The sequence below is a fragment of the Microtus pennsylvanicus genome, chromosome 17 (assembly GCF_037038515.1).
Source record: "Microtus pennsylvanicus isolate mMicPen1 chromosome 17, mMicPen1.hap1, whole genome shotgun sequence".
Taxonomy (NCBI): Eukaryota; Metazoa; Chordata; class Mammalia; order Rodentia; family Cricetidae; genus Microtus; species Microtus pennsylvanicus.
Genome location: NC_134595.1, coordinates 32972303 through 32999897, shown reverse-complemented (window position 1 = coordinate 32999897; position 27595 = coordinate 32972303). Strand labels below are relative to the sequence as shown.

Here is a 27595-nt window from a genome sequence, read left to right as displayed (position 1 = left end):
TCCACCATCCTGTCCAGGCACCTCAATCCTGTATGTCTCCAGCAAAGTGCATACGCACCTGACCTGCCCCTGAGAACTGCCCGGAAAAGCCTCCCTGAGAAGCATGCCTGACCTTCAGACCCGCCTCAACCGTAGCTGGCTCCATTCCTGTGACAGGCACTTCCTGTCTGGGTGTTTACCTTGCTGGGTGCCCTGAGCCCAGGCAGGGTGGCAACCACATAGCTGCCCAGAAGCCAGGCAAGAGGGGAGGTGTCACCGAGGTGAAGACTGGACATGACCGGAATGCCCCTGGATGCAAGGTAATACTGAAAGCTGACCCGCACCCTGTGCCTGAGGTTGGGAAAAGGTTTAGGTTCTCTGTGGTTCTGGTCACTTTTGTGTGAGTATGCATACATGTGTGCACAGGTGCACACACACACACGTGTGCATGGAGAAGCCAGCAGTGAACGCAGGCATCTTCCTCTATTGCTCTCCACCTTATCTTTTTCTTATTGAACCAGAACTCACTAGCTGGCCACCCCCCAAATCTCATCTTCACCCTCCTGTCTCAGCCCCCTGTTGTGGGGATTAAAGGAACACACATTCAATAAAAAAAAATTGGCCAGCTTTTTATATGGGAATTATGGATCTGAACTCAAGTCTTCGTGTATATATGACAAGTACTTGGTCAACTAAGCCAGCCCTTCTAATCACTCCTTTTCATGGCCATCAAGGGCTCAACTTGACAGCTTCCAGGCAGGGGACACCAGCTGCTCTTTGAGGGGTCTTAATCAATTATGACTATCACAGTGAATTATTATTAGTGGCAGCTTCCTTCTGCCTGGTGTTTACCACATGGCAGACACTGAGCTCGGCATATTGTTTAACCTCTCTGTGTAGCCCTGAGCTCTCGTTGTAAGCTGAGAATTAGGTCTATTTTAAAGACACATATGCTTATAAACGTGGGTCATCTTGCCCAAGGCCACGTGACTAGGAAGCTGCTTCAGGATTTCAATCCAGATCAGCTGGAACCAAAGCCTTGGCTCTTAAACCACAGTCTTCATTCATCAATGTTATTAGCCACACTGGCCGTATTTATGTAAGCTTCATATGAGCTATTGTCTTTGTGACCTACCACTGGTAACAAATTAACCCAACCTGTACTGCCAAGAAGCAGAGCGTACTTGTAATCTGGGCTTCTGTGGGCCAAGAATCTGGGCAGGACTTGGCCACATTCTCGGCTCAGGGTTTCTCACTGGCTTGAGTCAAGGTGGCTGAGGGCCAGGGCTCCTTTCAAGGCTGTACGGGAAAGGCTCCTCTTCCAAGCCTCATGGGGTTGTTGACAGACCTGTGTTCCTCCTTGGGGGTTGCTAGACAAAGGGTCCAGTTTCCTGATCAACAAGGCTGGGTGCCTGCTGTGTTTTGTTTGCCTCTCTGTCATGGCAGCTTGCTTCATTGAGTGTGCAGAAGATTCCAGGAGATGACAGTCACAGCCTCTCTCTCTCTGTGCTTCTCTCTCCCTTCTTCCCTCCCTCTCTCCTCTCTCTGTCTCTCTCTCTCTCTCTGTCTCTCTCTCTCTCTCTCTGTCTCTCTCTCTCTTCTCTCTGTCTCTCTCTCTCTCTCTCTCTCTCTCTCTCTCTCTCTCTCTCTCTCTCCCCGTGCGCATGTGTGTCTCCACTTTATTGAGGCAGGGGCTGTCATTGGACCTGGAACTAGCCGCTTTCATTCCCAGGGATCACGTGTCTCTGCTTCCTGCATGTTGGGAACAGCCATGCCCACCTTGCTTTCATGGCCTGGAAACCTAAGCTCTACTCCTCATATTTGCATCCCAAGCTCCATCTTAGCCTCACAGACTTGAGTGATGTGCTCATGGAAATGACATTAAGTGGCACCCCATCATGTTGCCATGTCCTGCTTGTCAGAAAGCAGATATTAGATACAGCCCACATGTCACAGCAGGACACGGACGCAGGAAGTGGGCATCACTGGGTCCTAGCTATCTGCCTACTGTGACGCTGACTGCCACAAAATGTTGCTTTTGGTTTTGCCACTGAAAGCCAGATGGAAGTAATCTCTCATCCATTCATTCCTTCTTTTTAAAAATAAAGCATCTGTATTTAAATTAACTTACAAATCAAATATTACACACACAGCTAGATTAAGGCAGTCACCGAAACACTTGCCCAGTCTCAACTCTCTCTCTGTCTCTCTCTGTCTCTCTCTGTCTCTCTCTGTCTCTCTCTGTCTCTGTCTCTGTCTCTCTCTCTGTCTCTGTCTCTCTCTCTCTCTCTCTCTCTCTATATATATATATATATATATATATATATGTATCAGTGAACTTGTTTAGGGTTTACATTTTTCACTACTAAATACATTTTAATTCACTAATCTGTCTACACACACATCAAACAAACAAACAATAACTCTGACCCAGCTAGTCCACTCTGGGCGTGTGCTCTAAAACTCCATATCCTATTTCAGAGATGTTTATATATCCATGTTTGTTGCTGTTTTATAGCAAGAAAGTGGGGCTGACTTAGACCTCTGCCAGCGGATGGATAATGAAAGCATGTGCTAGCATGCACAAAATGGAATATTATTTGCGTATGAAGAAAAATGAAATTTGCAGGCAAGTGTGTTGTGGGATATTTGTATACTGTGTGAAGATATATTGCTGTGATTGGTTTATGAAAAATCTGAACAGCCAATAGCTAGGCAGGAGGTATAGGCAGGACTTCCCAGCAGAGAGGGAGGAAATTGGTGATGAATCTAGGCATGCGTGTGAGAGAGACATGAGAGAGATGGCAGGTGACATGAACGAAGCAGGGTGGGTGCTTTATTAGTTAATTAGAATTAGGAACAAACCTTAGCTAAGGCCAAGCTTTCATAATTAACAATAAGTCTCTGTGTCGTAATTTGGGAGCTGGCTGGCAGGACAGAGAAAGATTAGTTACAAAAGTGGATGGAATCAGAGAATATAATACTCAGTGAAGTGACCCAGACTCAGAAAAAAGAAAAAGACTGCTTTTCTCCCTCATGTGTGGTCCCAGCGCAGAACATACATGTGCGTATATGCAAACAGGTGTAAGTGTGTGAATTAATTTATGTAATTATCGCCACTATCTTGTGATGAGGAAGCCAGATATACAGAGGTTAAATAGTTTGCCCAAGGTCACATGCATTTCCCTGAACACACAGAGATGACGGGCATGTATTTCTCTAAAAAAAAAATAAACATTTCTGTTCAAAATTAAGGTCAACCTCCAAGTGCCACGAATGAATGGCTAATTCTGTTGTTACTCCGATACGCTCTTATGATAACCTCTGTGGTCTTTAATTGCTTTCTTTACTTTATGTATGTGTCTCTCTGTGTGTATGTTGCATGCATATGGATGCCATTGGAGACCAGAAGAGGGTGTTAGACTCCCTGGAGCTGTAGGTCCAGGTGCCTGTGAGCCACCTGATGTATATGCTGAGAGCTGAACTTAGGTCCTCCACAAGAACAGTTGGTGTTCCTTCTTCCCTCCCTCTCTCCCTTCCTCCCTCCCTCCCTTCCCCCTCCCTCCTTCTCCCTCCCTCCTTCTCTCCCTTCCTCCCTCCCTCTTTCCCTTCCATCTCCCTTTCTCCCCTCCCTTTGTTCCTTTCTCCCTCCCTCCCTCCCTCCTTCCCCTTCCTTCCTTTCTTCCTTCCTTCCTTCCTTCCTTCCTTCCTTCCTTCCTTCCTTCCTCCCTCTCCCCCTCTTTCTTTCAGATCTGTGCACATGCATGATGTTTGTGTGTGAGAGCATGTTCACAAGTGAGGTGGGCATACATGTGCCATGGCATGTGTGGAGGGCCAAGGACAACCTGGAATGTCAGTCCTCACCTTCCACGATGTTTGAGAATGGGTCTCTTGCTGGTCACCACTGTATACATCAGGCTCAATGGCCCTGGATCCCCCAGAGCTTCCTGTGTCTTTGCCTCCCATCCCAACCGCACGAATGCTGGGATTCAGACCCTGTTCCCACATCCAGCTATGCACGAGTTCTGAGGTCTGAACTCGGGTCCTCATATTTGCTCACCAAGCCACCCCCCTCCTTTTGTTTGTTTAAAACAAGTACATACGAGAACACAAGAATCTGAACCCTGTGGGTGCAACAGCAAACTTGAAAAGAACTTTCAGTGCCAAAGTTGAAAAATGCCCCAGGCTGTGAAGAGAAATTAGAATTGCCTATGGGGAAATAGAAGCATGCACTGGGGCCACTTATGAGGTCTAACTCTTAGCTACCCCTGATAACCAGAAATCCCAACACGGAAACTGAGAAAGATATTTGAGAGTCTCCAAATCCTTAAATATAGAAAGAGGCAATTATGGGGGAGAGAGGCTCTGTAACCCCAAACACCAGCAAGAACGATTCATCAGAGCACTTGGATGAGAGTTCCCCGTGAGGGTGAGCTGACCCAGGAAAGCACTTGGGGCAGCCTGACATTAAGGGTAACTCAAAGAAATGAGAAGGGGGACAAACAGAAAAATAGAAACAATAGAAAAACAGAAAACCCAGATTCTAAAAGCAATCATGTGAACTTTTACCCCCACTATGATTCCGGAGTATGGAAATTAAATATTTTCTCCTTTTTTTTGTCTAATAATAATAACCGAGCAAGCTAGACATCCATAAATGTGTGAGCTGACCAGAGGCAGGGGTTAGAACTGGCTGTGTGTGAAGCCGGGAGGTGTTCCGCTGGGTTTGCCATAAGGAAGCACCATGGGTTAGAGCCCTTAAACAACCGAAATTTATTGCTTTACAGTAGTAGAGGCTCAAAGTCTGAGATCAAAGATCCAATAGTGTTGGTTGTGTTTGAGGCCGCTCTCTTTTGATGTCCAGAAGAGCAGGGCCAACAGGTTTGGTTCTCAACTTGCAGATGCCTGGATTCTCCACGTCTTCATGTGGTTTTTCTCCTCTGCTTATAAAGGCATCAGCCAGATCCCAGCCTGCACCTCATTTTATCTTTTCTCTTTGTAGACCTCTCTCCAAATGTAGTCACGCTCTGAGGTACTTGTGTTAGGTCATAGACACCAGTTTAGGGTGTCTAAGCTTGGGGGTAGGGCTGGGTTCTCAACTCAGTCTGTGGTATTCTGAACTCCTGGGTGGTTTTTTGTTTTTGTTTTATTTTTTGTTTGTATTTTACTTTTAAGTCCAGTGCTCAGATTTTGGGTGTGTGTGTGACATTGGTCTAGTTGCCTTGTTTCCTCTATTGTAAGCAGACGTGACAAACAGTATCTGTGAAGTGGGGCTGCTATTAGAATTAAACACATCCATGGCTATAAAGCTTTAAAATAAGCGCATGGCCGAAATGATGGTTCAGCGGTTAAGAGCACCGGCTGCTCTGCCGAGGACCTGGGTTAGATTAGATTCCCAGCGTTCACATGGCAGCTCATAGCTGCCTGTAACTCCATTTCCAGGGGATCCCAGGTCCTCTTCTACCCTCTCTAAGGACCAGGCATGCACATGCAAACTCATACACATGTAAATGAACACTCCCACACACCAGACTTCTCTGACTCCCCAAGGGAGGCCTTACCCCTTCTGAGGAGTGGAGGGGGGGGGGGGACTGGGGAAGGTAGGAGGGTAGGAGAAGGGGAGGGAAGGGGAACTGGGGTTAGTATGCAAAATGAAAAAAAAATTTAAATAAAAAAATAAATTTAAAAAATTAAGTACGAAATATTTAAAGTAATAAAGATGGGAAACCTATAAAACAAGAATGGCTCCAGAAACCATTCTCGGGAACAGAGGGGTGATGGTCAGTCTTCTGTATCTTTTTCCATCTGACAAGGGACAGAGTTCCCATCTAGGAGGAACCATAACACTCTCCCTACACTATCTCTTGGTCAGAGACAAGGCTTTGGATTCCCTATGGTAGGAGTTGGCTGGAATCCCTGCATCGTAAGTTTAACACAGACTTTACAAGATCTAAGCAAGAGGAACCAATGGCCAAGAAAGGGTAAGAGCTAAGAGCCAAGAAAATCTTGGCCGTGTTTGTTCCAAGAGAATCACCCTTGTATAGTTTGCTCTTGAGTAAGTGTAATCCCTTAGGTAGTTAAACATTTTTTTTTAATTCTAATTACTTATAAAAGCAGATTCAGAGAACAAAGGAGAAATTATAAGACTAGAAACATTAAAGAAAATCCTAACTACCTGGGTGAAATGGTGCACACCTTCAATCTCAGCACTCAAGAGGCCAAGGCAAGCAGATCTCTGTGGCTTCCAGGTCTATATAGCAAGTTCCAGACCTCCTATGGCAATGCAGTAAAACCCTGTCTTAAAAAGAAATTTGAACTAGACAACTTTATTTTTTTTTTAAATTTAGACACAAATTTTGATTTAGTGATTTGGAAATAGGCTTGGGAAAAGTCTTGAATGAAGCATCAGGCAGTAATGAGACAGAAACTATGATAAAGGTTCAAAACCAACCACAGAATAAATCACAACAATGTAGGAGCCATTGTGAGGGAGAGCACCAGAAGTGGAGGAGAGAGGGTATTCAGAGAAATAATAAATGAGGAGTCTTCAGAGTCGAAGAGAGAGCCCCCAGTTTGAAAGCACGCTGGGTCCTAGTCCAGGTCAGCGGAATTCGCAACCGAATTCACATCCAACCCAGAACGCAGCTGCAGGATACCAGAGATAAAGGGGAACACCCTAAATGCCTTCCAAGAACAGACAGATTCCTGCAGTCATGTCCTGTTCCCATAAGGCTTGACACGCTTCCTACCTCCCTTCCAGGGATGTTGCTGAGGTGGTTAGCATTCTGCTGAGGTGTTCTGTCTCTGCCTCAAGACATTTTCCTTTTTCTCCCCTGGGCCACCTCAAGAGGTCCCCCTGACCCCGCTTGTCCTCTCATCTCTTCCTCGGTGAGCCATGGCAATCTGTCCTGCTGTTGCCCTGCCTTTCCCAGCTCAATTCCTCCCACATATTAACAGGCAATTCGGAGATTTCCACTGTAACGTTGCTGCCTCTTCCTTCCCTGTGAGCGTGGTGCTATGCTGAATGTGTTCAACAACATTTTGTTGAGGCAAATTTGGAGTCCGTATTAAGGGACTTTATATAGATTTGAAGCACTGGGGTTAAGAGAAAGAAAGGCATGGAGGAAGAAAGTGAGCACACCCATGCTGTAGAAACGTGTGTATGGGCTTCTTAAAGGAGAATCTACCCAACGAATGTCCTTTTTCTTAATTTTTAAATTTTTTATTGTTTTTATTGTGTTATATATTTTTCTATGCTCCCCTCTCTTCTTCCCCCCTCCTGTTATACCCTCTCCCATGATCCCCATGCTCCCGGTTTACTCAAGAGATCTTGTCTTTTTTTACATTCCATGTAGATTAGATCCATGTATGTCTCTCTTAGGATCCTCTTTGTTGTCTAGGCTCTCTGGGGTTGTGAATTGTAGGCTGGTTTTTCTTTGTTTTATGTCTAAAAGCTACTTATGATTGAGTACATATTATATTTGTCTTTCTGGGTCTGGGTTACCTGACTCAATACGATGTTTTCTAGATCTATACATTTGCCTGCAAATTTCAAGATGTCATTTTTCTCCCCGCTTTGTAGTACTCCGTCGTGTAAATGTACCACATTTTCTTCATCTATTCTTTGGCTTAGGGGCAATTAGATTGCTTCCAGGTTCTGGTTATGACAAATAATGCTGCTATGAACATAGTTGAGCATATATTCTTGTGGTATGATTGAGCATCCTTTGGATATATACCCAAAAGTGTTATTGCTGGGTCTTGAGGAAAGTTGTTTCTTAATTTTCCGAGAACTCGCCATACTGATTTCCAAAGCAGCTGTACCAGTTTTGCAGGCCCACCAGCAATGCAGGAGTGTTCCCTTTACCCCACATCCTCTCCAGAATAAATTGTCATCAATGTTTTTGATTTTGGCCATTCTTGGAATCTCAGAGTTGTTTTGATTTGCATTTCTTTGATGCCTAAGGATGTTGAACATTTCCTTAAGTGTCTTTCAACCATTTTAGATTCCTCTGTTGAGAGTTCTCTGTTTAGGTCTGTACCCTATTTTTCATTGGATTATTTGTTCTTTTGATGACCAATTTTATAAGTTCTTTGAATATTTTGGAGATCAGTCTTCTGTCCAAAGTGGGGTAGGTGAAGATATTTTTCCATTCTGCAGGCTGCTGTTTTGTCCTGTTGACTGTATCCTTTGCTTTACAGAAGCTTCTCGGTTTCAGGAGGTCCCATTTATTAATTGTTTCTCTCAGTGTCTGTGCTACTGGGGTTATATTTAGGAAGTGATCTCCTGTGCCAATGTGTTCAAGTGTACTTCCTTCTTTCTCTTCTATGAGGTTCAGTGTGGTTGGTTTTATGTTGAGGTCTTTGATCCATTTGGACACGAGTTTTGTGCATGGTGATAGATATGGATCTATTTTTGTTCGTCTATATGTTGATATCCAGTTATGCCAGCACTATTTGTCGAATATGCTTTCTTTTTTCCATTTTATATTTTTTGCTTCTTTGTCAAAAATCAAGTGTTCGTAGGTGTATGGATTGATATCTGGGTCTTGGATTCGATTCCATTGGTCTTCCTGTCTGTTTTTATGCCAATACCAGGCTGTATCTCTGTAGTAGAGTTTAAACTCAGGGATTGTGATTGATTTATTGTACAGGATTGTTTGGGCTATCCTGGGTTTTTTACTTTTCCATATAAAGTTGAGTATTGTTCTTTTGAGGTCTGTGAAGAATTTTGCTGGAATTTTGATGGGCATTGCATTGAATCTGTGGATTGCATTTGGTAAGACTGCCATTTTTACTGTGTTAATTCTACCTACAAAGAGCATGGGAGATCTTTCCACTTTCTGGTGTCTTCTTCAATTTCTTTCTTCAGAGATTTACAGAACACCTTCAGTAGTGTAGCAGAATACAAGATTAATGCACTGAATGTTCTTAAACACTTACTCTGTTGCTCCTTTGAACCTAAATATAAGTTAAGCTTGCGCATGGACTCAAGCATATCTACATAAGTGTGTTATTTTTTCCACTTGGTGATCCAGTTAGGACAGAGTCAGCAAGCACCCACCCTAATTCCATGATTTAATTTTTAAAACGTGTTCCCATGTCCATGTGCATATATGTGTGCATGCATTTGGAGGCCAGAGGACAACCTCCCATATTGTTACATGCTATCCACCTTCCTTTTTACTTTTAGCTTATTATTACTAAGATTGCTATTGCTGGCATTTTGAGACAAGGTCTCTCTATGTATTTATGTAGTCCTGACTATCCAATACTTGCCATATAGATCAGGCTGGATTTGAACTTACAGAGAACCTCCTGCCTCTGTCTCCTGAGTTCTGGGATTAAAGGGGTGAGCCACCATATTTAAAGATGGGGGTCTCTCATTGTCTTGGAACTTACTATTTAGGCTAGACTGGCTGACCAGAGAGTCCCAGGGCCCCTCCTTTTTTTTCTCTGTCTCTTGAGATTACAAGCGTTCATGCCAGCACCCACAGATTGCTGTGTGAGCTCTGGGGATCCAACTCGGGTCTTCGTGCTTGCTGTGCCCGCTGAGCCATCTCCCCAACCTCTCGAGCCACGTTTCAGTACTTTCGTTAAATGCACGGCTATTGTTAAAGGCGTGGGTCAGATTCGGGAGGGTACACTCAAGTTTTCAGGTTCTTGCATCCCAGGATGAGGAACCGTAGCAAGGAAATCCAGTAAAGTGGCGGATATAGAAACAGTTTTAAAAAAAATGTTTATTTATTTATTTATTATGTATACAATATTCTGTCTGTGTGTATGTCTGCAGGCCAGAAGAGGGCACCAGACCTCATTACAAATGGTTGTGAGCCACGATGTGGTTGCCAGGAACTGAACTCAGGACCTTTGGAAGAGCAGGCAATGCTCTTAACCACTGAGCCATCTCTCCAGCCCCTAGAGACAGTTTGTTAAGAAAGAGAAAGACACTCCTGAGATTGGGAGGGAGCTCAGGTGCTGAGAAAGAGCTCAGAAGCATGAAGCAAGGAGTCTCATGACCCTAGACATGTCCTCTCCAGACCACCCACCTTTCCTCGCTTTTGTACATTGTATACTCTTTGGTGCCTGCTCTGTGGGTGATCTGGACTCGGGGAGAGAAGGTTCCACAGACTTTCTGCCAACTGGCTTCTTTGTGTTAATATTGATGTTGCTCACTCCGCATCCCTATCCTAAGGCCACCATGCCCCACTAAGAGCTGTGATCCCAGAAAGCTTTTGGGGAAGCAGACAGTAACAGTCAATCTCTGTCCATCTTCAATGCTGATAAGAGACAGAATCCCTGTCCAGGAGGGACTGCAAGCTTCTCTTCCTGTTTTACACATTGGTTGGAGATGAGGAGGCTTTAGTTTCCCTGTGGCAGAAGCTGGCTGAATCCCTTCATCTCAAGGAGTTTAATTTGAAATTGCCGTGCACTCTAGAAGTCACAGATTTTTACAAGACTAAAATACAAGGCTAGTGTATGGGTTTGTGTACAAGAATGCACAAACCGTCGGAGCCTAGAGACGACACTGAGTCCCTGGAACTAGAGTTTTAGGCAGTTGTAAGCAGCTCCATATGGGGACTGGGAATCGAATCCTAAGTGCTGAGCCATCTCTAGGCTCTAATTTAATTAGAAAACATTTGCGATACCACGTTTGCATATAATATGCTGTCATTCCATACCGCCCCACCCACTTCTCCTACACCCCTCTACTTTCTCCCAGTTAGTCCCTCTCCTCCCCTTGAGCCTCCTTGTTTGCTCCCCTTCCTCCCTTTCCCCTCCCTCTCTCCCTCCCTCCTCCCTGTCTCCATCCCTTCCCAATCCTTAGATTCCGACAGTCCTTCCACCTCCCCTTCCACAGTGTTCCCTGGACCCTGGAGAGGGTGACATACATGTCCCATTTAGGGTTAAGTACTCAGCTATCACCAGCTCTCAGCACTTGGACCAGTCATGGGTCCCTGCTTTGACCATCTCTTTACGATTTACAGCTATTGACAAAACTCTTATTCCAGTTCTTGAGACTGCATGGTAGCATGTAGTTCAAGGGACACTATGTGAGGAAAGAAGTATCAGGAGCTCCCTCTCCTCTGCCCTGATCCCCAAGATCTATGGCTTGGAGCTCTGCTTCCCAGCCAGCCGACCTGAGTCACTGGCGAGTCTGAGCAGTCCTGGGAGAATTGGAACGGCTGCCTTGAATGGCCTGCTCTTCTGCAGTTACCTTGCCTGGGGTTTAAATTGGTTGCCTGTGTTGTCCTTCTCCCAGAACCAGGTCCCTGCTATGAGTATGCCAGAGGCTATTTCTCTTACCTCCGTGGAATAAGGTCTGCCTCCTTAAGAGCTCTAAGAATAGTCCCAAGTTATTGAGCAACTAGGCTCAGAGAAGGAGCTGGCTTATGTGACTAGTGGGCTTTGGCGTCTTCTGTTTAAATCCCGTTCAGGCTAAAAGAGAGAACAAGCTGGCCCCATCTCCCCCATCTGGATTACAAGCTCAAAGGAACGGCCTTATTACCTGGGGAATTATCTCCATGCTCCCAGGGACAGGACTGTCCACAGCAAATGCACAGAGAGGACCTGAGAGGAATTAAGGTATGATGTAGCAGAAGCGGATATATCACAGTTATAGAAAGCGGGGAGCGTAGTAAATTAGGAATGGCTTGGCCCTGGCACCCTACAAAGGTGGTGGGCAATAGGACCCCATGGACGGCAAAGTCAGCATTTGTGCTGCCAATGCCCAAGCTTAGAAATGCATCTGTCTGAGTCTGTCATTCCAGCCACGCTGCCCCGGGGCAGCTGGGAAGGTGAAGAGATGACTGGATTGTAGGGGTAAATGGCAGGAGAGCAGGAAAGTCTGGGGTGTTGTGCATGTGGACCCCAAGCAGCCGCACGGATACCCCTGTCTTTTCTGGTCTCCACCTGTGGCCGTGTAGGTGTTTGTGTGAGCACGGGCCTCTGTTTATGCTGTGGGGTTCAGCACAAGAACCCCTTCATCTCCCAGACCCAGCACTGGGTTGCTATGGGTCCTGCCACAGCTTAAAGGTGGATCACCCTCAGCTCCCAGGAAGGTGCCTTTGAGTCTAAAGTTCTGAAGGCCTGACAGCTGCCAGCTCCCTCAGAAGTATGTCTGCCTCTGAACAAGCTTAGGTTAAGGTCCCTAGGGCAGGAGTAAAGTTTTAGGAGCACCCACTCCTGGCAGCAGAAGCTGAGAGAAGGAAGGAGAGGCAGGAGGGAAAAGGAGAGACGCCCCCACACTAGCAACCTCTCATGGAGCTTGTCCCAGACAGTGAAGGGTGTGCCCAGAAGAAAGAAACAAGGAGCAGCCCAGACCCTACCTCCTGTCTGTGCCAGTTGTCAAAGGTGCAGAAGAATGTCAGGAGGGTACCCACACAAGTTTCCAGGTTCTCATGCCCCAGGGTAAGGAACTGAACCAACGACGTGTGGTGGGTAATAAAAATAGTTTATTAAGAAAGAGGAGTTTCCGAGAATGGGAGCGGGCCAGTGAGGGGGGTCAGGAGTCTTGTGACCCTGTGTAGGTATGTGTACAGCACCCACCATTTTTGCATACCGTAGGCATATCTCCGCAGGCTGTGTTTATCACCCGTGGCTTGGGTAGGGAAAGTCCTCCAGTCTTTTAAGCTGGCTGGCTTCATTCATGTATTGTTCTCGTCTCTTTGCATGCCTTGCCTTTCTTCTTCTGTTCCATGAGTGGAATTGGTCTGTGCGTGGAGGAGCACAAGAAAGTAAGCAAGCGTCATCTGTCTAACATCAGGGGCTTTTCTTTGCTTCCTATAAGCCTGGGTGTGGCAGTGCGTGCCTATAATCGCAGATATTAGGAAGCTAAAGGAGGAGAAGTATTAGTTGGAGGCCAACCTGGATACCTAGCAAGCTCCAGGGCAGCCTGAGCTACAGGTGAAACTCTCTCTGGAAAAACAGAGAGGTAAATATACGTTAAAATAAAAAATAATAATTCTACATGCAAAACATGTTTACTGTGTTTCATTTGTGGCACCATGCTAAGTTTGGAGGATGCATCAGTGCGTGGTTTATTTGGTTTTATCTTTTAACAGAGTTTTGAGCGTTTAGTAAACTTACCAAAGTGGGGCCTTATTTGCCATCTTGTACCCTACTTCCTCTTGCATTCTATAGCATTTAAACAGAGCTTTAACTGTTTTTCTCTCTTTTCTGTGGCTTTTCTGAGGCACAATCTTATTCTGCAACCTAGAACTCACCCAGAACTCATCATTTGTAGCCTCTTGCGGGGACACTCTTGCCTGAGCCTCCCAAGTGCTAAGATTACATGAGACACCATGTTGGACCATTTCCTTCATCTCCTGTACTTACTTCACTCTGAATCAACTCTTCAGGGACCCACCATTCTTCTGGTGGGAAAATACGGGGGTCAAAGCACTCACTTCAAGGACATTACCTGACCTATGCCTGTAGATCAAAGAAGGAAGTTTACTGGGGCCTTTTGTGTGGGCTAGCCTTTGGGTGGAGGTGGTGGTCTGAATGAGAATGGTCCCCATAGGTGTATAGACTTGAATACTTGGTCATCAGGGAGTGGTACTCATTGAGAGGGATTAGGAGGTGGTGTCTTGTTGGAGGAAGTGTATCACTGAGGGTGGGCTTTGAGGTTTCAAAAGCTCCAGCCAGGCCCAATGGCTCTCTCTTTTCCTGAGGCCTGTGCATCTGGATGTAGAACTCTTAGGGACTTCTTTAGTACCACACTCCCCACCACGATGCTAATGGACTAAAACTACGAAAATCTAAGCAAGCCCCAATTAAATGCTTTCTATTATAAGAGTTGCCTTGGTCATGGTGTCTCTTCACAGGAATGGAACACTGACTGGGACAGTGGGGCTTCCACGAAGAAATCCCAAGTCCACATTGACAGCTATCTTCCAGAACTCATGCGAGAGAGGCTAAGACCAGAGCATGAGGACCCAGAAGAGGCTATAGAGGTGGACCATTGTGACCAGGGAGGTGGGCAAGTGAGGTAAACCTCCCAAGAAGTAAAGAACTGAATGTATCCTTAGCCCTGAGCCAGGGAACACTCTAGACCTGAGCAGCCAATGGGAAGATATCATGAAAAGACTTTGGTATAAAAAGGGAAATAAAAGAAAATCCTTTCTCCCTCCTTTTTTTTAATTGATTTTTATTGAGCTCTACATTTTTCTCTGCTCCCCTCCTTGTCTCTTCCCTCCCCTTCAACCATCTCCCAAGGTCCCAAGGTCCCAATTTACTCAGGAGATCTTTTTTTTTTTTTTTTTGGTTTTTCGAGACAGGGTTTCTCTGTGGCTTTGGAGCCTGTCCTGGAACTAGCTCTGTAGACCAGGCTGGGTACTCAGAAGATCTCGTCTTTTTCTACTTCCCCCTTTCTCCCTCTTTTGTCAAGACTAAGACAAAAAAATATGATTTGAAACCAACTTGACTTTAGCTAGCTTTTGACGTGTCCTGTGTTCAGCCCATCCATGTCCTGCAATGGACTGGAACGAGGTGGTACATACTTTTGGCTGTGTGCCCCAAGTGACTTGTCCCTCTGGGAAGGGCCCCGAAGCCTTGCACTGGTGGGCCCAGAAAATAAGAGCTCCTCACCAGGGACTGACATCTACTGGGTCTCTAACCTACTGAACGCTAGGTTAAAGATTAGACGGGTTATCTGGTCCAATCTCCATGGATGACAGCCATCTGCCCATCATGGAGACACCAATGGTGTGTCAGAAAGTACCTTAGATTAGAGCAAGCAAGGCACTGGAGATCTTAGCTCTCTGTAGGTAGCTGTTGAGCAAGAGGAAGGGGTGAGGAGGGGAATGAGATATATTTGGAAATTGACATGGCCATGAGAACATGTGTGGGTGTTTTTTGAAGGGAAAGGGAAATAGGAAAACTTTCAGAGGCAAAATGAAGATTCTGTAAGTTACTTTGAAGTCATTCTTGGCCACAAGAATTAGTAAGAAAGGTGGCCTCCATCTTGGGTTGGATAGGATAGTTGCTCTTGTGATATTTTCTGTGTGAGCTTGAGTTGGCCTTTGTGTTCTGAAAGAGTCTTTTCTAACTGCTATCAGATATACATGTGTCCTGACTGGGCTTTTAATTTTATTTATTTATTTAGTCAACTTGACATAGCTAGAGTCATCTGAGAAGAACCTCAGTTGAGCAAATGTTCCTTCAGATTGGCCTGTGGATAAGCCTCTGGGCATTTTCTTGATTGATGATTGATGTGGGAGGCCCTGTCACTGTGGGTGGTATGATCCCTGGGCAGGTAGAAAGTCTAAGAAAGCAAAATGAACAAGCCAGGAGGAGTAAGCCAGTAGTCAGCGATGCTCCAGGGTTCTGCTTCCTGCCTTGAGTTTCTTCCCTGACTTCCTTTAGTGATGGAATAAGGTACAGGTGGTTTTGCTCCTGGTGTGTGTCACAGAAATAAAAAAGCAAACTAAGAAAATGCTTGCGTCCCCTGTGTCAGAGCCGACTGGCTGATGCCGTGTTACGGTCAGGGTTTCGCAAAGGGGGCTCCATTCAGATTCTGAGCGCTTTCGCGTAGTTTAGGATCGACATGAGGTTTTTCATTTTTCAGAGAACCTGAGGTTCCAAGGGGTCATTTGGCTATCTCAGCTGAGCCAGAATGGCAGCCAAGTTCTACGTGACTCCAACCTACTCCTCCCCAGGAACGTTACGTTTTCCCAAACCCCAGGAAGTCTGCTCCCACTGAGCGCATGTTGCTCAGTGTAACCATTTGTAAGAGACAACTTGACTCACTCTGCGCTGCCCGAGGTCATCTCTGATTCAGGGCTGACGGGGTTGGTAGCTGGCAGACTTGTTCCAGACTAATGAAAGACAGCATCCTAATTAGGCCAGGGCTGGGCCTGGACGCTGACACAGTCCCCGAAGTGTGCCTTGTCAGACGAGTGGGAGGCACACAGGAGGACTCCTTTAGCTGTATATAGGCATGGACGGACAGAGGGGCTGAGACGGGAGTCAAGGCCAGGGAACGACAGGAGCCACGGTGACCTTTCTAGAAACCAGATTCCTACTGCCTCTCTCTGTCTTTACAAGCCCAGACCTCCCTGGATCCTGCTTGGCACACGCTCCTGGAGGTATGATATGACTTATCTCTAAATTGACCGGCATGTCCCTCTGTTGACATAAACAGGAGTTCTTGCTGCCAGGGCATCGTCTGAAGTGATGCGGTGCGTGGGAAAGCTTCCGGTAGGATCAGTTTAACAAGCATGGTGGTTTCACAGGATCTCAACCCATGCTGGTGGAACACACACCTTCATGGGTTCTTGGGTACCTAGAGGGCATGTAGGTTGGGGACAGGTTGGGGACAGGTTGGGGAAGGGGGCTCAGATCAGCAAATGAGCAGCTGATTCTACTCTTGAATGGCTGGCTGTCGCTCTAAACTTCTTAAGAGAGCTCTCGGTGTGTCCATGACATGTGATTCGAGGCCCCTTTAGTTTAGAATGGATCTAGCTGGAGTTGTTGAACTGGCTGGAGATGGGTGTTCTTGGGAGAGAGACGGATGGCTCTCTACACTTTGGACTGATGGCGCTGTCTAAGGCTGCCTTCCTGGTGCTGACCCTTGCCTAGGGTAGGCAACTGCCATCCCTTGGGGAAAGGCCCCATTCCAGGACTGCAGCCAACAGGCAATAACTCAGAACGAATCAAAACTCACAGCCTGGCTCAGCCCTAAAGAAACAAGCTCAGAACAAAGGCTTTTCTGTGGATAGCAGCACAGACCTCGTCATCCTTCGCCATATTACTGACGTTTGGCTGTTCTTTGGGGTTCCGGAGGGCAGGGCCAGGGCCTGGTTGCTTGTGTTTCCTGGTATTTAGAAGGTGCCACTTTGCAAATTATCCGGCATCTCCTTGAAGAGAAGAGAACAAGTGAACCAGCAATGAGATCCCTGGCTTCGCAATATCTGTGCCGGGCTGTACCCCAGGGGGAACGGAAGAGGAGGCAGCGAGACCCTTGGGTGAATGTCTTCGGGGTGTGTGGGCTGTGGAATCTGGCAGATCCAGGCCCAGAGCCACATGCCTCTACCACCTGAGGCTGTGTACTCGTGGGGAGCCACCTACCACCTTCCTGACCCACTTTTCAGTTTCCTCACAGCTGTGGCAGCTCCGACTATGTGGGGGAAGCGAGCTTCCTCAGGGAAGACGCTGTGAGCTTGGTGACCACAGCAGTGAATGCCAGTCAGCCTTGGGTAGCCTTAGGGAGGCCCAAACGAAATCTCTGTTATACAGTCCTTTCTGATCTACTGGCAGCTTCTTGCCTTGAACATGATGGTGTCAGTTTCTCGTTGCTGATCTACTCTCAGGCTTGGCTTACACTGAGACCCTCCCCCTCCAGGTCCCGTCCAGGCTCATCCGCTGCTGATGGATGGGGTCTCTGTGGCTGCCTAGCTTAGTCTGCTGCTTCCTATGAGGAAAGAGAAACTTTTCCAACTGTGAATAATCTTTTAGGGGGTGACTAAGGTCAGAATCTGAGTTTGGGTGAGTGTGGAGGCCGGAAGTCAACCTTGGGTGTCATTCTTCAGGGTCTCTAGACCTTTACTGGGAACTCATACTTTAGCTCAGCTGGCTGGCCAGGGAGTCCCAGGGATCTGTCTGTCCCTGCTTCCCTGGGGATTACAAGCATCCCATGTCATGCCTGGCTTTTTACACCGGTTCTTAGGGTGGACTTCAGGTCCTCATGCTTCTGAGGCAAGTGTTTTATTGACCGAGTCATCTCTCTCCAGCCTCAGGATCTGGGTTTTTGACTCTTGATTTAGTTCTGTTCCCACTGTGTCATCTGGAAGCAACTGCCACTGTTGGGAGTAGAGCTGTGTCAAGGGACCCCAGAGGGCCACAGACACTTGCTCACGTGCAGAAAGATGGAGTTTGAAAATACCTTTGCACTCAGCTTGGCTACTTAGGCATTGGTGATGTCATACTGATGTCTACCACGTGGGGGTATCAGGACAATTCGATGATGAATAAATATTTGTAAGTACCAAAATTTCTAAATGCAGTTCACAAGGATTTCTAGAAATATCGGGTACTTAGAGAACACAAGGTCTTTGGTAAGGAGCGCCCGGGTGGGGGTTGGGAAATTGCTAGTGGGTGTGTGAGTTTGGGCTGGAGGGGTGGGTAAGACACCTCGTGCTCACCTTGAAGTCCTTTTCGCCGGGTCTTCTCCACCCCTGGGCTCAGTCTTGTCTCTAATGTACAGGGAGTGACTGCCTAGAGATGAATGTCCTGTGGCTGGACCATGATTAGCAGGCATCTGCTGTTTTCTGGCCTCCACTACAGCGTCACTGGGCACCGCGGGCTTGCAGAGGACAGGGGATCTGTGGGATAGATGACGTAATTGCTGTCAAATGCTCAGCCAGACCCTAGCCCTGGCAAGCACCATGTAGATATTGGCGATAATATTGACCTTTGCATCCCTGATGAAATACTCACTTCACCAGAACAGGCTTCTTGGCCTATTTTATTTCTGGTCCATCCCCTGTTCCCAGAATACCACACGGCCCTGTGATGGGAATGACCGTGTTTGTTGCCGTCCTTAAGGAGGCTAGACACTAAAGGAGGGATCTAGAAAACAGCCATGGACACTGTGGAAGCCAGGACCTAGCTTCTTATATAAGCACTGACCAGGCCTGACCTGGTTTTGCTTGCTGTTTTTCTGATAACCACATAGGGAGCCCAGGGAGAAAAGAGTTTATTCAGCTCACACATCCTCATCAGACTCTCATAGAGAGAAGCTAAAGGAGGAACTGGAGGCCATGGAGGAACACTGCTTACTTCTTGGCTTGCTTTCATGTCTTGCTCAGCCTGATTTCTTATACAACTCAGGCCATATGTCCAGTGGTACCTATAGAGAGATGAGGGCCCCCCACACTAAACACTGATCAAGAAAATGCCCCCACAGACACACCCACGGGCCAGTATAATAGAGGCAATTCCTCAGGTACCAGGTGACCTCAGTTTGTGTCAAGTTGGCGAAAACTAACCAACACATACTCTTGATCATATTGCTTCTGCTGCCCCAGTCTCTAGGAGACACCATCACCACCACCAGTTTGGTCACTGTTACCTGTTTCATCCAGATCTCCATCCTGTCTCACATGGAGAACCGTAGCAACCTCATCTGCTCTCTCTCCCTGAAACTGAGAAAGGAACTTCCCTAGAGTTGACTCAATCGCCTGCTAAAAAAATCCCAGAAACCTTCCGCTTGCCTCTAGGCTAAAATCTAACTCTTGTGACCAGGAAGGCTGTGCAAAGATGCGCAACACCATTAACTACCATGGGACACAACCCAAACTACACTGGGCTATCCCTGCGCAGCCACAAGAGGCTAGAATTGAAAAGACACAATGTCAATTGCTGGCTACAGCGTGTGTGTGTGGTGTGTGGTGTGTGTGTGTGTGTGTGTGGTGTGTGGTGTGTGGTGTGTGGTGTGTGTGTGTGTGTGTGTGTGTGTGTGTGGTATGTGTGTGTGTGTGGGGGGGGGGCTGGGACTCCTTTCACACCCAGGGAAAAGATGGACGTGGTAAGCTAACGTGGAAGAGATTCAAAAGTAACTCAGGAGTAGAGTGCTCACCCAGAATACTGAGGCCTTGTGTTTGATCCCCAGTACTGTGCAGCGCTGCATAAACCAGATTGCTGGGCCCAGGGTCACACAATGATGGGAAACAGACCACAAAAGTCTATTAAACCAGAAGCAAGCTTTATTCAGAAAAAAAAGGAGAAAAAAAAACCCCACAGGGCACACAAAGCTTCTCAGCTCTAGCCGTGAGCACAGCCAGAGATGAGGCTTCTAAAACTGTGGCAATGGGGGCTGGTTTGGGGCCTCCTCTTATAGTAAAACCAAGCGCCAGGTGAGGGTCAAAGAACTTTTACAACCTCGAGGTCAGTCTTAAAGTCACATTACATTTTAAGTTTTACAACTTTTGGTTATAGGACGTTAAGCTAGGATGTTTGAGAAAGCCTGCGGCCGACAGCTGCTTCTCACTGTCCCTGTAAGGATGCCAGGCAGAGAGTAGCACATGGAGGACAGGTAAAGATTAAGGGGATACAAGCAGAAGGTCCTATAGAGGCAACAGTTAGATGCTAACCTTTGTCCGCAGTACCTGCCTAGCACACATCTTTAATCCCAGCACTCGGGAGGCAGAGGCAGGCGGATCTCTGTGAGTTCGAGGCCAGCCTGGTCTACAAGAGCTGGTTTCCAGGACAGGCTCCAAACCTTGTGAGAAATCTTGTCTTGAAAAAACAAAAACAAAACAAAAACAAAAGTTTACCTCTGCACACAGTGGCTGCCAGGATGTCTGCTCTTAAGACAAAGTGTTCGTTAAAGGTTAGCAGTGACTGCTAACTTTATTATTTTTCTAAAATGTGTTTGGACTTACAATTTTATATTTCTGTAGTCCTGGGCCAGACCCTTCATTTCTATATTCTATTCCTGGACTCTTCAAGATGTAGCTGAACATGTCTGCAATCCTAGTCCCTGGGCAGTGGAGGCAGGAGGATCAGGAGTTTAAAGTCACCTTTGACTCCATATTGAGGCCCAGGCCAGTCTGGGCAACATATTTAAAAACAACGAATAAATAAATAATGAAGTACTGGTGCATGCTGTAACATGAATGAACTTAGAAACAACACGTTAGGAGAAAGAAGCAAGGTACAAAGACCATGCACTGGGCGACTGTACTTGTATACGACATACACAACAGGCAAAGCCAGAGATAGGGAGTAGATTGATGGTTTCCTGAGGCTTGGGCTGGGATAGAGCAGAATGACTGCCCGCAGTTACAGGATTTGTTGGTGGACAATGAAAACAACTGGATTAGATAGTGGCAATGTCTGCGCAGCCTTCGGATGGTCCTTTGAGAAGCTGAATTGTGTATCCTACCATCTTAAGCATCCCTTTTGGAAATGGAACGTGGCCCTTCTCTGCAGGGTGGACCATCCAGGATACGCAGTCCCTAGTTCTAGCCAGAGGCCTCCAGCCCTCTCCCAGACCCCATCTTCTCTCTCTAAGCCACGGGCTCTTGTCACCCTCACTGTGTCGAGCCCTGTGATCCCTCCTCTTGGTTGCTCTCAACCCCTGCAGTTGCTCTGAAATCAAATTCCCCTCTTTGGACCCAAGGGCTGACTCAAGCTCCTTTCTAGTTCCTCCTGACAACTCCTCTGCCTTTCTAGTTCCTCCTGGGGACCCCTCTGACTCCCTTTCCAGTCTCAAGCTTCTTTGTGGATGTCCTTGGCTCCCCTCCCACATTATATACCCAAGGCCACTCATGGAAACGGAGAAAGCTTCAGCCCTGGATACATCTAAAACCAACATTTAAATCTGATTACATGGATGCTGAAGAATTCTCTTCAGGACCAGCTTTTCAGCCCTTGACGGAGTTCCTAAGACATGGAAACTTCATCTTTCTTCTCAGTTTTTTTATTTTAATTGTATTCAGCTCTTTCCTATTAAGTTTTATGACAGTTGTCTCCGTGGAGCAAGATGGCAGTTGGCAGGCCTCGATTTTTTTTTTGTTTAGTTTTTTGTTTTCTTTTTTTTAACTGTCTCGGTCTAGCCCAGACTGGACTTGAATTCCAAACACTCTTCCTGCCTCAGCTTCTCGTGTGGACATAAGCCACCCAACTTAGCTTCAAGTCTCTGCTTCAAAGCAAGTCTGTCTCCACCCATTGAACATTTTTCCTTAGCTAGCGTCTGCCCTTCTAAACGTCATTCTGTCACCATGTTCCAGTAACATTCACTGTGGCTTGAACACCTCTCAAAAGAGGTTAAAGACAAGTTTTATTGAATAATGTGTTACACAGAAGAAAAATGTCGGAAAGCCCTGTCTCCTGCTTGCTGACCCCAGGCTTTCTTTTCCCTTCTCCAGAGGTTAAGGCATGGGTAAGACTTCATAGGAAGCTGGTGGCTCCCTTGGCAGATATTTGACTGAGGTTTCTGAACTTGTAACAGCTTTCTTGTTGGATTTTCTTTTGGGCCTCCATCCCCCCAAATAATGACCCAGAGACTTATTATTAATTATGAGAGCTTGGCCTTTAGCTTAGGCTTATTCCCAACTATCTCTTACAATTTAAATTAACATGTTTCTGTTAATCTATTTTCTGTCACATGGCTTTTGACTTTTTCTCCATTCTGTGTGTCCATCTCCCTTCGTGTCTCCCTGGAGTTCCTCTCCAAGCCTAGATTCATCCCGAGTTCCTCTCTCTGCCTGGAAGTCCCACCTAACCTCTCCTGCCTAACTATTGGCCGTTCAGCTGTTTATTAAAGCGATCAGGTGCCTTAGGCATGCAAGGCAAAACAGCAACATCTTTACAGTTTGCTCAAATATCCCACTACAATTATGCTTAGCAGGGAGGAAAAGAAGTTTTTATGTTTCTTACGTTCTTATATTTTATGTCTTAGCCTTTGCTTTCCTGTCTGCAGACCAGGCTGGCCTCAAACTCACAGAGAGCCTCCTGTCTTTGCTTCCTGTGTGTTGGGAGTAAAGGGATGTGCTACCACCACTTGGCTTTTTATCTTAGCTTTTTTGTTTTGTTTTCCGAGACAAAATTTTGCTGTAGCTTTGGAGCTTGTCCTGGAACTAGCTCTTGTAGACTAGGCTGGCCTCGAACTCACAGAGATCAGCTTGCCTCTGCCTCCTGAGTGCTGGGACTAAGGCATTTGCCACTGCCGCCCAGCTATATTGTATCTTAACATCTGTTATGTTCTGGGTAGGTAGGTAGGTCATCAAATACAGTCCTTGTTGGGGATAATCTTGGCTTCTGGTTCTCTCAGCCAATGGTGGTTATTCCAGCTAAAAAGTTAGCTGTCCACTCTTCGTCAACCATAGTCACCAAGTTATCCCCTGACTTCTCAATTCTTTTCAGCAAATGCACATCATTTTTGTCGTTCATTTTCTTATACCTCTAGGGCTCCACCCAGCCCCATTAGTAAGTAAAGCCTCTCTCTCCAGATCCACAGCCACCCCCTGCCTGCCTCAGGGTGGCACCCACACAGCGGGGGCAGCTGGTATATCAGCCGCAGGCAGCTGTGGGAGCAGAGCCTGGGGAATGGAGGCGTTTTCTTTTTCTCTGGAACAGCTTTCTAGGGCTCTGGAGTTATAAAAGGCTCCTGTGTGTCATTCCCTGGCATCCGGACAGCTGCAGAGTGCCACTCTACCAGGCTCTTCTACTCTACCAGGCTCGGCAGCAGAAGGTTGTCGCAGATCTGTTGTGAGGGGAACGGGTGACTTATAGCAGGAACCTAATACAAAGCACACTTTTCTGTTCCTAGATGGAGTCCTGCCAGGGCTACTGCACAACCAGCAAATGGGGGTCTTGGGATATGAGAAAGGAGACACAGGTCACCAGACAGGACCTGGCTTGCCGGTCAGATGGGTGTCACCTGTTTGGCACAGGTATGACAGCAGACAATGAATCTTCTCTCCCTGCCCAGATCTCAAGCCCATGGCGACCTGCCCTGTCCTGCAGAAGGAGACACTGTTCCAGACAGGAATCTATGCTTACAGAATCCCGGCTCTGCTCTACCTGTCGAAGCAGAAGACCCTGCTGGCCTTTGCGGAAAAGCGCCTGACCAAGACGGATGAGCATGCAGATTCGATCGTCCTACGAAGAGGAAACTACAAGACAGCCACCCGTCAAGTCCAGGTAAGGCAGGACCCAGCTGCAGTAACTCCAGCTGGGGTGTCTCAACACACACCCACATAGGTGCTGGGCGCTGTGGAACAGGTCATAGATCTCAAAGAACACAGGGACAAGTTCATCCCTTGGTGACAGAGATGCAGATGGGATCTAGGAAGCCTGGGAGGGACCTGGAAACCCATCCAGGGACAGGATGGCCAAGGGGCTCCAGTGCCCAACCCAGATCTCACTGGGGCTCAAGGAGCAAGATTTGTTGGCTGACCACATGCTTCATCGCATGCCTGGCTGAGTGTCCCAGCATCCTTGAAAGCCCAAGGGAGGAGCAGTTCATTGTCATTTAACAGGAGTGGCACCCTCTGAGAGCAATTAACCTGGGGGCTGGGGATTGGATGATTGTGTGCACTCATAACATTATGAGCTACAATTCCATGGTAGCTGTTCAGAGGATGGCAACAAAGTTTCTTTCGATTGGCGCCTAATTGTTATACGCAGTCATGGCGCTTGAAGCAGATGGGGCTGAGTTCAAGGCCTGGGTCCGTTCCTTATCCAAGGGACGGTCTTAGGCAACTTGGCTACCCGATTTAGGGCCTCTCATGCTCAAACTATGAAATGGAGCTAATGGAGCTAGCTACACTTCTCCTTCAGCACTGGGGAATCAGGCAACACAGTAGCCATCCGTCTTTAGACATAGTGTCTCTGCGTGGGGTACCCTACTGGGGCAGCTGGTGCGGAATAGGGAGAGACAGTGGCTGTAGCATTGGCAGCAGGGAGGTTCAGTGTGGATCTTCACTATGAGTTCACTGGTGGAGTATCATAAGCAAGTGATGCAGGGGTGACCCTCATCTTCTGTCTTGGATAAACCAGCCTGATGTGGTCCATACTAAGCCTTTGCCTTTAAGAATGCTGGACCAGCCAGGAAGAGGAAGGATGGAGTTAGAAGTGGTTCCTACCATTACTACTTACAATTTTTTTAAAAATCACATTTACTCGCTCGTTTGTCTATATGTGCACACCCTGGAGTAAGACAGTTCTCTTGTTCCATCACATTGGCTGAAGATTGAGCTCGTCATCAGGTTTGGTGGCACAACCTTAATTTGATGAACTGCCTGCTGGCTCCTGAGTCACTTTTGTGTCCTGGGGGTCTGGCACATCACGGGTGCCCTGCAAATATATGTTCGTGGGAAGCAAAGTAACAGAGCCTTCAGAAAGGGAAGTGGGGAGGGAGGGAGGGAGGGAGGGAGGGAGGGAGGGAGGGAGGAAGAGGAGCCTGGCCCCGACTGCTCTGGGTGGTAACTGGTAGGTGAAACAGTCCCTTCGTGGCCTTTGATTCCATCTCTAAGAGACACCTGCCCCATGGACCCCCCAGGGGAGCTGCTGTCATTGTCACAAATAAGTTTGTGTCTCTCTTTTTCCTCTCCCCTCATACTCAGTGGCAAGCTGAGGAGGTGGTGTCCCAAGCCCGGCTGGAGGGCCACCGCTCCATGAACCCGTGTCCCCTGTATGACAAGCAGACAAGAACCCTCTTCCTGTTCTTCATCGCCATCCCTGGGCGTGTGTCAGAACACCACCAGATCCAGACCAGGGTTAATGTCACACGGCTATGTCACATCACCAGCACTGACCACGGGAGGACCTGGAGCCCTGTCCGGGATCTCACAGACACCACCATTGGCAACACTCACCGGGACTGGGCCACGTTCGGTGTGGGGCCTGGGCACTGTCTGCAGCTGCGAAACTCAGCGGGGAGCCTGCTGGTGCCCGCTTATGCCTACCGGAAACTACATCCTAGCCAGACACCTGCCCCCTTTGCCTTCTGCTTCCTCAGCCACGACCATGGGAATACTTGGGAACTGGGTCACTTTGTGTCCCAGAACACACTGGAGTGCCAGGTGGCTGAGGTCGGCACTGGAGCTCAGAGGGTGGTCTATCTCAATGCTAGGAGCCACCTGGGAGCCAGGGTCCAGGCACAAAGTCCTAACGGTGGCCTAGATTTCCAGGACAATCAGGTAGTGAGTAAGCTTGTAGAGCCCCCCAAAGGCTGTCACGGAAGTGTGACTGCCTTTCCCAACCCCATCTCAGCGGCAGATGCCTTAGACGTGTGGCTGCTCTATACCCACCCTACGGACTCCCAGAAGAGGACCAACCTGGGTGTGTACCTCAACCAGAAGCCACTGGACCCTGCGGCCTGGTCAGAGCCCACCCTGCTGGCCACGGGCACCTGTGCCTACTCGGACTTGCAGAACATGGGGAGTGGCCCTGATGGCTCCCCACAGTTTGGGTGTCTGTATGAGTCAGATAACTATGAAGAGGTCACTTTTCTCATGTTCACCCTGAAGCAAGCTTTCCCAGCAGTATTTGGTGCCCAGTGATTTCATTGCATGGGACCCAAAATCTTTCCTCGTGCTTCAAAAATCCATCTTTCCCCCTTTCAGCATGCTCTAGACTGGAGGCCAGCTCTTGGGCTCTTCCTCGGGAGTATGCAGAGAGCTTGGTCTCTTGGCTCTTCACAGGTTCTGTTGTTCCAGCTGCCACAGTGGATTCTATTTCCAGCCCAGAAATCAAAGGAGCCTGGCTTTCCCCAGGCTTTTGACAGGGAAGGTGGGGGCAGAATATACAGAGGCTGCTATCCTGTGTGTCAACTGTCACTACGCTAGCTTAGCCTGCCTCTTTCCCCACTCCTAGTTTTCAGTGAGTTCTTAATAAATTATTCAACTCAGACTATTTCTTCCTGGAAAAAATGTTCATATAGTCCTTGGGCAAAGGTTAAGCCAAAGATATGAATTAACAAAGACCTGTGTGTATGTATATGTTGTGTGTGTGTGTGTGTGTGTGTGTGTGTGTGTGTCCGTCCTTGACAATGCTTTAGAGTAGTCAGAATCAGAACACTTTTTTTTAACCTGTTAAGTCATTGTATTAATCTCCAAGGAATGTTCTAACAAATTCGGAGGTACAAAACAGCAGTTTTGCAACCCCCAAGCTCAAGCTTGCAAGCCATGTTCTCTGGGTGCCTCTTCTTTCCTCCTCCACATTCTGGTGGCTTCCAGCAATTCCTGCCCATTCTTCACAGCTTATGGCTGCCTCGCTACCTCCTGGGCCTCTGTCTCCACATAAGTGCCTCCTCCAAGTTCTCCCCTCTGTCACTCAAGACAAATCCTGGTTGGTTTAGGGTCCACCAGGTGACCCAGAATGGGCTCATTCCCAACATCCCTCATCACGCAGGCTAAGACACTCTCCTACATCCAGCTGCAGTCACAGAGGCTGGGCGTTAGTTGTGTCTTGGGGGCCCTTACACCACCCACTGCAGGTACCCTAAACATGGCTTTTCCATGCAGCTGATGTCGATGAAGGTAGAAAGGTGGTTCTGATGGAGCAATAAATTTGGAAGAATCAGGGTGGGGGTATGGTTGTGGGATTGGGGGAGGTGGATGAGTATTAGAGGTATAGGGCTGCGTTGGGATACTCAGGTCTGTGGTGATGAGGCAGCCAGATGGCGGTGAAGGAAGGAGTCAGGGATGCCAGGTAAGTGTAGCTCTTCTCACAAAGAAACAGAAGAGTGAAGGCTCTCCTGGGCTGTCTCAAGGGGTGACCAAAGGAAGAGACTGACATCTCTCTGGTCCCCTGGGACTGCTAGAGGCCTCTGTGCCCTTTGTGTTAAGAGCTTCGTGTCCTGTGAAAGGCTTGCCAGACCCTCTGTCATCATCCCAGTGACACTAGTCACAGGTGTAACTGAGTCTCAGCAAGTGTGGAAGCCAGAGCCGTGTTTCATTGGAGGAGAGCGGCCCTATTAGAATGCTACACTGCCTCTCCTTGTCAGGGCTTAATCCAGCCAGCTAGGAGAAAAGCTAGTTCCTCTGTTTGGGGGATTCCCATCTGGTGAAAAGCATTCAGAGTAGCTAGGGTAGGTCCTGGGCTGAGCGCAGAAGGTGGAAGGCTTGGAATGCAGCCAGGCAGTGACTCTGGCGATGATGAA

General features: G+C 47.5%; 1 protein-coding gene across 5 annotated transcripts; it reads left to right on the top strand.

Annotated features, from left to right (window-relative positions):
* The first annotated feature begins 191 nt into the window (after positions 1-191).
* Neu2 (neuraminidase 2) lies at positions 192-26353 on the top strand. 5 transcript variants are annotated; one of them, XM_075951311.1, is made up of 4 exons: positions 11354-11565; positions 13809-13972; positions 23420-23631; positions 25056-26353. In XM_075951311.1, exons 3-4 carry the CDS (start codon positions 23431-23433, stop codon positions 25992-25994), a joined length of 1140 nt encoding a protein of 379 aa, XP_075807426.1. In that variant the 5' UTR covers positions 11354-11565; positions 13809-13972; positions 23420-23430; the 3' UTR covers positions 25995-26353. The 5 variants fall into 5 exon arrangements, with proteins under 5 accessions (XP_075807423.1, XP_075807426.1, XP_075807424.1 ...); XM_075951308.1 differs by lacking the exons at positions 11354-11565; positions 13809-13972 and adding an exon at positions 192-299; XM_075951309.1 differs by lacking the exon at positions 13809-13972.
* The last annotated feature ends 1242 nt before the right edge of the window (positions 26354-27595 follow it).